The 11,939-nt window shown below is 37.4% G+C and overlaps 1 protein-coding gene across 3 annotated transcripts in view; it reads left to right on the forward strand.

Moving 5' to 3' along the window:
* The window catches only part of AOPEP (aminopeptidase O (putative)), a 382,025-nt gene that overhangs the window by 53,556 nt on the left and 316,530 nt on the right, over nt 1-11,939 (forward strand). Inside the window, exon 2 of one of the 3 annotated variants that reach the window (XM_024132867.2) lies at nt 4,312-5,224. In XM_024132867.2, the coding sequence (XP_023988635.1) occupies nt 4,449-5,224 (776 nt within the window). In that variant the 5' untranslated portion in view covers nt 4,312-4,448. Of the gene's footprint in view, nt 1-3,912; nt 5,225-11,939 lie in introns of those variants that run through there. The other 2 variants (XM_028494111.2, XM_024132866.3) reach the window with 2 other exon arrangements.

Consider the following 11,939-nt stretch of genomic DNA (forward strand, 5'->3'; position numbering starts at 1 on the left):
TATTCCAAAATATTGTGGAGGAAGGAACACTTCCAAATGCATTCTATGGGACCAGCATTACCCTAATACCAGTTAAAGATATCACAAAAAAAGAAAATTACAGGCCAATATCACTGATGAACCTAGATGCAGAAATCCTCAACAAAATGTTTGCAAACTGAATCCAACAATACATTAAAAGGATCATACACAGTGATGAGGTAGGATTTATCCCAGAGATGCAAGGATTTTTCTATATCTGCAAATCAATCAATGTGATACACCACATTAACAAATTGAAGAATAAAAACCAGATGATCATCTTGATAGATGCAGAAAAGCTTTTGACAAAATTCAACATCCATTTATGATAAAAACTTTCCAGAAAGTGGGCATAGAGGGAACATATCTCAACATAATAAAGACCATATAGGACCTACCCACAGCTAACATCATACTCCAGTGAAAAGCTGAGAGCATTTCCTCTGAGATCAGGAAGGAGACAAGGATGCCCTTGTCTTGTTTTATTCATCATATTATTGGAAGCCCTAGCCCCAGCAATCAGAGAAGAAAAAGAAATAAAAAGAATACAAATTGGAAAAGAAGTGAAACTGTCACTATTTGCAGATGACATGATACTATTTGTAGAAAATCCTAAAGATGCCAGAAAACTACTACAACTCATCAATGAATTCAGTAAAGTTGCAGGATATAAAATTAATATACAGAAATCTGTTGCATTTCTATACACTAACAACTATCAGAAAGAGAAATTAAGGAAACAATCCCCTTTACCATAACATCAAAAATAATAAAATACCTAGGAATAAACTTACCGAAGGAGGCCAAAGACCTGTACTCTGAAAACTATAAGATGCTGATGAAAGAAATTGAAGATGACACAAACAGATGGAAAGCTATACCATGTTCTTGGATTGGAAGAATCAATAATGTTAAAATGACCATACTATCCAAGGCAATCTACAGATTCAAGGCAACCCCTATCAAAATACCAATGGTATTTTTCACAGACCTAGAACAAAAAAAATTTTAATTTGTATGGAAACACAAAAGACCCCGAATAGCCAAAACAATCTTGAGAAGGAAGAGTAGAGCTGGAGGAATCACATGCTGTGACATTAGACTATACTACAAAGCTACAGTAATCAAAACAGAATGGTATTGGCACAAAAACAGAATATAGACAAATGGAACAGGATAGAATGCCCAGAAATAAAGTCACTAGTCTACAACAAAAGAGGCAAGAATATACAAGGGAGAAAAGAAAGTCTCTTCAATAAGTGGTTCTGGGAAAACTGGACAGCTACATGTGAAAGAATGAAATCGGAACATTCTCTAACACTGTACACAAAAATAACTCCAAATGGATTAAGGACCTAAATGAAAGACCCAAAACCATAAAACTCCCAGAGGAAAACACAGGCAGAACACTCTGACATAAATCACAGCAATGTTCTTTTGGCTCTATCTCCTAAACAAAGGAAATAAAAGCACAAATAAATAAATGGGACCTAATTAAACTTAAAAGCTTCTGTACAGCAAAGGAAAAAAAACAAAAACAAAAAGACAACCTACTAAAGTCACATAAATATCCATGAACAGATAAAGAAGATGTGGTATACATATACAATGGAATACTATGCAGCCATAGAAAGGAATGAAAATCTTGCCTTTTGTAACAACGTGAGTGGACTTCGACGGTATTATTCTAAGTGAAATAAGTCAGACAGAGAAAGACAAATACTGTATGAGATCACTTATATGTAGAATCTGAAAAATTCTACAAATGAGTGAATATAACAAAAAAGAAGCAGGCTCACAGATATAGAGAACAAATTAGTGGTTATCAGTGGGGAGAGGGAAGGAGGAGGGGCAACATAAGGGTAGGGGATTAAGAAGTATGAACAATTATGTATAAAATAAGCTACAATGATATATTGTACAACACAGGGAATATAGCCAGTATTTTATAATAACTATAAATGGAGTGTAACCTTTAAAAGTTGTGAATCACTGAATTATATACCTGTAGCTTATATAATATTGTTCATCAACTAGACTTCAATTAAAAAAAAAGAATCTACTGAAGAGGACAACAATATTTCCAGTTAAGGTTGACAAACAAAGTGACATTAACAGTCTTGGATGGGCAGGGCTCTAAGGCAGCCTAGGGACAGCCACCAGGAACAGAAGTGATGAAAACTACTCTATAGAATATGTTTTATTAAATTATATTAACTTTCATAAGTAAATGAAGGAATCTATTCGGGTTAGACAATAAATGGTTTTATCTATATTATTAGAAATACTAAAGTATTCTTTTTCAAATTTGATAGTTTAGACAGCCACAAAGTTAACCCTTGTCTTAATTGATTCAGGCTTTTCCTTGTGTGTGTATTCAGTTTTTTAAAAATTATTATTTAAAAAAATTTTTAATAGCCCAATCAACAAAATACTGCATTACAGCAGCTCCAAACACCAGCAGGATGAAGTTTTAACATCCGTTGTTTCTAATTACATAGATATAGCCAATAGCTTTATTGTAGTTTATTATTCATTATGTGACAAGTTCAATTGTTCTCATGCAGAAAAGAAAATACCCTGGCTTATTCCCTTTGTCCATTGACTTTTCTAGGATTAAAGTGAGTGCCAGCTTCTCCTTAAAGTAATCTCAGACTATTCTTTTACATCCCTGATTTCTCTCAATTCCTATCATTCTTAAAGTCAAAGTGTGTATTACCACATACTTTTTGGTGGGGATGGGGGAGGGAGAGTAGGGAGCAGGGAAGGATTTCAGGAGGCAATTGGACTTGAACTGTGTGGAGGGAGAATAGAATTTGACAGGTGGATATGGGAGGTGCGAGCCAGGAGCACTCCAGGTATGGCACACTACTTGCCTCCAAAAGGCATGGAGGCAAGATGTCAGGTCATCTTTAGGGAGCAGTGTGCTGAGCAGGCCCTTTGACTAGAGGACAAGGATTCAAAGGGAGTGTGGTCTCCATGACTGGAAAAAATAGCCTGAAACCAGATTGTACAAGGCTGCAGGAAGGCAGCTTCTTTTAAGGATAGGTGAGATTTTGATGAGGAAATAGCCTGTGGAGAGGTAGAAAATGAAAATTCAATAGTTTTGATTGTTGGAATGAGATTCTAGAAGGAAAGGAAATAAGAGTCTAGGAGATTGGCAGAAAAAGTTAGAAGGGAAGTGAGGAGGAGTTAAACAATAAGAAGGGAGGGCTTAATTTTACTTGAAAAGTCAAGCAAGTAATGTTGTTTTGCTGTTGATGAAAGAATACCTCTTGATATTTAGAAATACAAAAGTGATTTTAAATAAATCTACTCTGTCAGAGTTTTTGTTTCTTTTCCCCTGCCTTTTTTTTTTTCACTTTTGGTTAAAAAAAATATGCTGAAAGAAATTAGGTACACAACAGAGACTGAAATAATTTCAAATAATTTTTCTTTTAGCTGGATTGCTGTTATAAAATAGGACTACATTTTGATCAGAACTTTTATGAAGAACTTGGGCATTTTATTACAACATCTGTTTTCACGTTTTAATTTCTCTCCTTCCTTTTATAGGCATTTGCATACCGTTTTTTTTTCAGATGAGAAGACCTTTTCGTTTGCCATAAGAAGGCTATTATCCAGAATGTTAATGGGCTTTCAGCTATTAAGATGTAATGATATACCTTGAGTATTTAACTATAAATTTGAAAAATCTCCATGAACAATCTCAAAGGAATACTTAGAATGCACTCTTGGTAAATTGGCTCATTTTCCTGTAATTTACTGGAAGCGCTGATATGAGAGCAGTCCTAATGTGAAAAGTACAATAATCCCTGGAGTTACATTGTATGTATTAAATGATTACTCTCAAAGAATAAAACATATGAGACCATTTAGCCTTCATTCACATTTGTTACTTAGAATCACAGTAGAGAAAGAACCACTTTTCTTTTGGTGCACAAAATTAGAAACGATACATTTAATATCTTTTAAAACAAGAGATACAGTGATGTTACACTTTTGCCTAACAATTGCTCTTTTCCGAAACAAGGACTGTTCTAGTTAGGAACATGATTCTTCTGGTTTTGTGGAGGCCCCTTTCATTCCATTGATAATTGAAATATTTTTAGAAACCCATAATGTAGTTTTCTTTGATGTCAGTCAAAAAGATTAGTCTGCCTTCTAGCCATGAGCTTCTACTACATCGGGGAGTTATTTAAGGAGGTAGTCAACTTGCAGAAGCAGCAGTTGCAGGAGCAAAGGGTCTTGTTTGGAATTTTGGGTGATTGTGTTTTTCTTCTTTACCAGGGTACTGAAAGCTGTGGAACCCTAATTTGTGACATCAGGTGTTTTTTGGTAAGCAGCCATTTATGACTCTGGAAGATTGGGACTGACAGGAAGCCCCTTCTGAGATTTTAACAAAGTTCTCGAACAACACCTATACCATGGACATAAAGCTGGATCCTTCCCGAGATGACCTGCCTCTCATGGCCAACACCAGCCACATACTTGTGAAGCACTATGTACTGGATTTAGATGTGAATTTCGAAAGTCAAATCCTTGAGGGCACCATAGTGCTTTTCTTCGAGTCTGGAAATAAATTCAAGAAACAGAGTAGTTCCACCGAAGAAACCTACCCATCAGAGTCAAACGAAGCCTGCAAATTTAGGACGCCTGAACCCTGCCATATTCCTGTGACAAATACAAGGACCGTCTCATCTAAAATGGGATATAATGATTTTGTAATCTGTGGTAAAGGTGAAAAAGATACTTCTGGTAAAGATGGTAACCATGACAACCAGGAACAGGCTTCTGGGATTTCTAGCTCAAAGTACTGCTGTGACACAGGGAATCATGGGAGTGAGGATTTTTTGCTAGTGTTGGACTGCTGTGATTTATCTGTGTTAAAGGTTGAGGAGGTGGATGTTGCTGCTGTGCCAGGTATTGAAAAACTTACAAGGTCTCCCAAGCTCAGGAATCAGATTGTACGTGAACTCGTGGCTCTGCCTGCAGATCGTTGGAGGGAGCAGTTAGACTATTATGCTCGCTGCAGCCAGGCTCCTTGTTGTGGGGAACTCCTGTTTGACATTGATACTTGGAGCTTACAGATCAGGAAGACAGGGGCTCAGACAGCTACTGACTTTCCTCATGCCATAAGGATACGGTACACAACCAAACCCCAGGGGCGATCAGTTACGTGGACCTCAGACCAGAGTGGCAGGTAGGTTATCTGGGCACTCTGCAGTCCCCTGCCTATTAATCTTACACACCGGGAGATGAGTCTTTGTAAAGACACTCCTCTTTATTGTGGCATTACCCATCTAACCTTAAATCCTTCGACCCACAGTGAAGCAGGTAAATTCCCAGGCATGCTGAACTCTTAATAGGATTACTTCCCTTAACTCAGGATGAAAAGATTACTTTATTAAGCCCCTGTATTACTGAGTTAGGAGACTGAAAGTCAGGTTTAATGGTTAAATGCCGAGCCTAGCTCTCTGTTGAGATCTCTGCTGGCAACTTCCAGTACTGTAGATGGAAACGATATGTATCTTTGAGCAAATACGTTCTCAAAGTTCCTTCATATTCCTCCTGAGGGGTTACATAGCTGCCAAGTTGGGTTGGTGTGAAGCCTGGCAAAGTGCTTCCAAATAAAGCCAGCTCTGCTTTGTGGCTTTCTTACTGTACCTGTCTCTTGGCAGCAATGCCTCCCTGGACTTTGTCAGTTATTATGTAATATGAACCCTCAAACACTGGAAAGATCTGGTTCTGGGGAGTGTGACAGTCAGTCCTGCTGACTGTCCACACTTGCCTCTTTGACCATGATTCTGGGTATCTGACACCAAGGAGACTGCTGATTTTTTGTGTGGGGAGAAGGAATTGGTGAGGCATCGATGTTCGGAGGGTGGGTATTCAGGCAGTCATTTGTTCTTTTCTTCTTGCCTGTCCTCTAACAGTTGTTCAGGGTTTTTAGAATTTGAGAATTTTCAAATCAAACTTTATTGATTCCTCATTATTCTACCTATTTCTTTGTGCTAATGTACTGCAAAGCAATACAATAATTATAGCAGATCTTGGTTGGAGGAGTGTTCATCTCTGTGAGCTTGTTTTCAGAGGCTTCTTTTATAGCATTGGACTCCCTTAATGGAGACAGTGGTCTCGGTAAATTGCTTACATCTCTCCCCCAACTCAGCCCCCAAAAAACCTTTCAGATTACATTTTTTTAAAGCATCACTTTCACTTTGAGCTCTCATTATCCCGTTCCTTGCCTCTAATCTTACCTCCTGCTCTGGTCTCCCTTCCTGCTCAGAATGAGTTTGCTTCCTGTCATTTCTGCTGGAGTCTGAGGTGGCCTTTGGGATAGTGCAGGGGTGGTGCAAATTTACATCAGTACAAAAGCATAGTAACTTATCTATAGAATAACTTATTTGACATTCTTGGGAGTCTGTGAGGGAAAGAAATAGGTGTTCCTACTGTATCTTCAAATTTTTTTGAAATTATTGAAGATGGGCTTTTCAGTAAGATTTGACAATATACTGTCTCTGAATATTTAACTAGGAAATTCTAGAATTTATACTCTGAGATATTTCATTTTTGAATTAGAATAATGGAGAAGAAGAAGCTATCGACAGTATTTAGAAGAAATACTCAGTAATGGCCTCAAACATGGCTTTCTTCTCAGTGCTTACTACAAAGAAAGAGATTAGACTTGTGAATTACACTGCATATAAAGTGTTGAGTAGGAATGAGTTATTGATAAATGCTGGTTTCCTTAAAGAAACTCAGAAGGTCCGTGGGCACATTTTGCTCCTGAAAGGTTGACTTGAATTTCCTCTTGATGTCTCCTTTTCTGAAAATTCAGTAAAACACATGATCACAGCAGGAGTTTAAGCTGTATTTTTGGAACTTTGTGATTATATGTTAGTAAATAAATGGCATTTATGCAGTCTTACAGGGCTAAAAAATGTTTTTTAATCCTCAAAGATTTTTTTTCTCCTTTTTTTTGTCTTTTTTTGGGGGGAATTTTATTACAATCAAGATAATCTTCCATGAATGGCCACCAAATCTCTGTAAATTTTCCCACATGCTTAAGAATAAATCTAGGTATATACTGGTAACTGTTTGGATACTATAAGGACTTAAAATGCCCAAGGATCCCAGCTTACTAGACAGAAATAATTGCTTAGTGATATGAGCAAATAGTAATCATCAGGGTTACAATGCTTTATGAATATAGTTGTGTGAAAATGTAAAATTTCACAATTGTGTGAAAAATATAACTGGGTAGAGCTTACTTCCTTCAAGGCATAGAGTCTACATTTATTAAACTAAAGTAGTGGTTACATTTTTATCCTTGAATGGCAGAATACTATCCATATGCCTACTATAAATTCTTAGTCTGGATGAGAAACTTTTTATTCCCATTTTACAAGTAGGAAAATTGAATAAAGTTACTGAAAGCTCCTAGAAAAATCCATGTGTTAATTGTGAAAGGGAGCTATGTTTCTTACTTTTGATTTTTACCATGTCCCTTATTGTATGCAAAGATTTCAATACATTTAAAAAAACAAATTATATTAGCTTTCAATAAACTTCTATTTTTAAGCAGATACTAGACAGAAACTTAAGAAAAGCTCTAAAGTGGTACTTTTCCTTTCAAGTTCCATCAGTGGCTTCTCCCCTTCCCACTCTCATCCTACCCTTTGTTGAGAATAAAACTTGTTATTTTGTTTGATAATATGTAAATAAATAATCACTTAGGAGGTCAGAGGATCCTAGGATGAAATGTAAAATGTGACAGAACAATCTAGCTATATTAAAAATGTATGAGGGCTAACCTGGCGGCTCAGTGGTTGAGAGTCCGCCTGCCGATGCAGGGGACACGGGTTCGTGCCCCGGTCCGGGAAGATCCCCCATGCCGCGGAGCGGCTGGGCCCGTGAGCCATGGCCTCTGAGCCTGCGTGTCCGGAGCCTGTGCTCCGCAACGGGAGAGGCCACAACAGTGAGAGGCCCGCGTACCGAAAAAAAAAAAAATGTATGAAACAAATTCACTGAAGGGAGTAGAGGAAAAAGATACTGACCTAAGTAACTTTGGAAATGAGTTGAATCTGTAAGGCTAAAGGCAAAAGGAACTGTACATAAATACTGTACTGTAGTTGATAGAGTTGTTTCCCATGGGGGTGCAGGTTAACAATCCTGGTACCACTGTACGTGTATCCTGGAATTGAGCAATTTAGTAAATGGATGCAGATGATGGGAGCCAGGTTTCTCACTGCTGAGTATGAGCAAGGGGAGGAGGCTAGAATGATCCATGTGGAAATGGATTAGAATTGGAGACATCACTATGAACTCATGTTTAGCATACTATAGATACAGATGGTTGCATATAGAAATAATTATAGATATGGTTGTTTGCAAGTGATATCATGCACACATATATTTCCTTGTTTGTCAGCTGAGTGGGTTTAGAAGCAGTGAGTGTACCCTAGAGCCTGGATCTTGGTTTCTAATATATTCTCCAGTAAAGGAACCAGGGCTTCTTGGAGAAACGGCTGGGACTGGGGCAGGCAACATGCAAGATGAAGCTGGAGCATCTATAGTGCCAGAAAATAAGGAAATGCTCAAACAGCAGCAACAAGAACCTGGAATTACGTGTGTCTGTCAAAGTCCAAGGAGCCATCTGAAAGAACTCCTAATGACTCAAACTGAGCAACAAAATAAAATAGTTTTGGATGATAACCCAAAGTATAAAATAAATATTCATGAGTACATACTAATATAAAACAGTGATTGACTTAAATAAACAAATGGAGGAGAATGGCCAAATCAATGGTGCAAAGGAAGTCCAAGTTATATAGATACTCTGCCCTTAACGTGGTAGAGCATAACTCCTCACTCCTTAAGTGTGAGCTATTCATAGTGACTTCTTTCCAAAGAGGACAGTATGGAAAGGGGGAAAAAGTGAATTTTCATTGGAGAAATCTGACAAACGTGACCTCGGCAAGGAGATCAAAGTTAACATCAACAGTGATGAATCACATTGATAGTATGTACCCTTGGTATGGTGTGATGAAAATGTCATCTTTGTGATCTTCTTCCCCAAAACCCATAACCCCAGTCTAACCAAGAGAAAAACATGAGATAAGTCAGACTTTCAACAAAATACCTGACTGGTACTCCTCAAAACTCTCAAGGCCAACATAAATAAAGTCTTCAGAAACTGTCACAGTCAAGAGAAGCCTAAGGATGATGATTAAAATTAATGTAGTATCCTGGTATAGAAAAGGGACTTTAGAGAAAAACTAAGGAAATCTGAGTAGTTTAGTTAATATCTGGACTTTAGTTAATAATAATATGTCAACTGTGACAAATATACTAATGTAAGTTGTAGGGCAAACTGGATATGGGATATATGGGGACTCTGTGTTTTATCTTTGTACTTTTAAAAATAAATCTAAAACTGATAAAATAAAAAACTCATTAAAGAATAAACTTCAAATTTGAAAAAAAAATCATCTTTCCATCCTGAAATTCCTCTTTCATAAGAGCTCTTGTCCCATTTTTACCAAGTAGCAATGATCTCTGGACAAGAACTAAAAATGTATTTGCAGCTATAAAAGAGTATTTCTTTTATTAATCATTGTCATTCATTTCTTCTTCCTCATTGTTATTCTAGTTCTAAAATGAAATAGCTGGAAATATAAAAACTACATTTTCTTACTTTGTTTTAGCCATTGTGGGGTTCTGGCTTCTCTTGAACCTAAATGTTCTTTCTTGCCTCCATCATTCAGATACTGGATTTTAGGTGACCTTTAAAAATGACTGATGAAATAACCACATACATAACAATATGATACATGCTTCTTGGAAAAAATGTTTATTACTTTTGTGTGGTGTGTGAGTATGTGTGCCCTTTGAAAATATTTTGATGCAACAGTCAAGAATGTGTAACGGTGTTCTTGCTAAGCTAGACAGGAAGAGGCCTTAATATCTTTTTGATTCTAGAGCCTCAACATACTTAAGAAAACAAAATCTTTAAAAAAAATGGAAATCTTTATTCAAAGTTTATGTACTTTCTGCATTTTCCTGCCTTTTTTCCATTCCAGTGAATAAAATGTTATTTAAAACCAAAGCATTTTTTTTTGGTAACCCATTCCTTTTTCCCTTTGGATCATTATAATAGTTGTGGAACCAGCCAAGTGGTCTAGGAGATCTTGCTTAAGCTGATGACATCACTGAACATGAGTTGAATGGAGGGGAAATTCAGTTAAACATAGGAAATTTATTTTTAAAACTCTAATTATTTGGGTCATTGTTAAAGATAGCTGACTAGGAAAATACATTATAACTTAAAGTGATATTAAAATTTAAAATTTCCTATATCGCTATGATGTTTCTTTGTTTTAGACAAAGCCAGAATGATGTTGGCAAAATACTAAGGAGGGAATGATTTTTTAAAATTATATTTATTGTTCAGCTGTTGGACCAAGGACGATGTAGACCTTTGGAGTATTTTTAGTTTGATATCAAAACCAGATGTTAAAACATGTCCCCCCACCACACACACACACACACAAACACGAAAATAGTTTCATTGTTTTGTATCTTACTATTAAGTTTTAAAATTAAAAGAATGAGCAGAAGATATTTTAGAAGAGATTTCAGGTCTAAAATGAACATTTCTGTAATTAATACCTTTTTTCCCCCCTACTTGGCATCAAGAAACCGATGTAAAATTCATGAGAAATGAAGGGGAAATACACATTAATTCTATAGTATCATTGTATAACTGCAAAGGAGGAATTGATAATCCCAACCATGAAAATGTTTGGAAGTGTTCTTTTTCAGCCTCCTTATCCCCTTGCTGCACTGTCTAGATGGATCTCTATTTCTCAGAATCCCAGTTGAGTCTTGGGAGAAAAGGCAATGATGGACTCTCTTAATTTAAACAAGTAACAAAAATGACCAACCAAACAACAGCAAAAAAACTCCACAACGGGAGAGGCCACAACAGTGAGAGGCCCGAGTACCGCAAAAAAAAAAAAAAAAAATAGTGAGAGCCAAGAGAACTGAGTACTCAGAGCTGAGCTGCCAACTGGCTGTGTGACTTCAGATAAGTCATTTTACATCTCTGGAGCTTAATTTCCTCATGTGTAAAATGAGAAAATTCCGTGAGAGGATCTCCAAATGTTTTCCATACATGAAATGCTATACTCACAAGGGACTTCCAGATGAAAAAGTACTATCTTTGCCTGTACAAACAGCTTGCTTATTTTGCACCCAAAACACCTCTGTTAAAGAAGAGGTGACTTTCTGACTCAAAGCCACTTTCAGTCCAGTCCATTTTGACCATACACAAAATCTATCCAAGTCAAAGCAGCATTCTCCTTGGACTTCCCATATGTTTATTATGATTGGTGGGTCACAGTTTTGGTGACTGTGCCATGAAGAAGAATGTTAATAAGGGGTGTGTGTGAGAATGTGTGTGTGTGTGTGTGTAGGGGTGAGAGAGAGTTGTGGTTGACACTTCCTGTTTTAGATCGGGTGCAGGAAGGAGTACAGATGGAAAGGAATTAGAGGAGGCCTGAAGACTTTGTAACTCTGGGGAGTTTATAAAAGAATCTGACCCACTGAGCTGTCACATCTGTGGCCCCCTGGCTTCCAGTGACCAGATCAGTGTGGGAAAACATCCCATCAAGCCACACCCACAGGGGGCTCATCACCTCCTACCGGAATCTGTTGAAGCAGCCCTCTCCCCAGTTGTTGATCTGTGATAATCAAGTCTCTGAAAATGGGTGATTTTTATGGAAAGTGGTGAAACTTGAAACTTTTTTTTTTTTTTTTTGCGTTACGCGGGCCTCTCACTGTTGCGGCCTCTCCCGTCGCGGAGCACAGGCTCCAGACGCGCAGGCTCAGCGGCCATGGCTCACGGGCCCAGC

This window comes from Physeter macrocephalus, chromosome 9 (genome assembly GCF_002837175.3).
Source record: "Physeter macrocephalus isolate SW-GA chromosome 9, ASM283717v5, whole genome shotgun sequence".
Lineage (NCBI taxonomy): Eukaryota > Metazoa > Chordata > Mammalia > Artiodactyla > Physeteridae > Physeter > Physeter macrocephalus.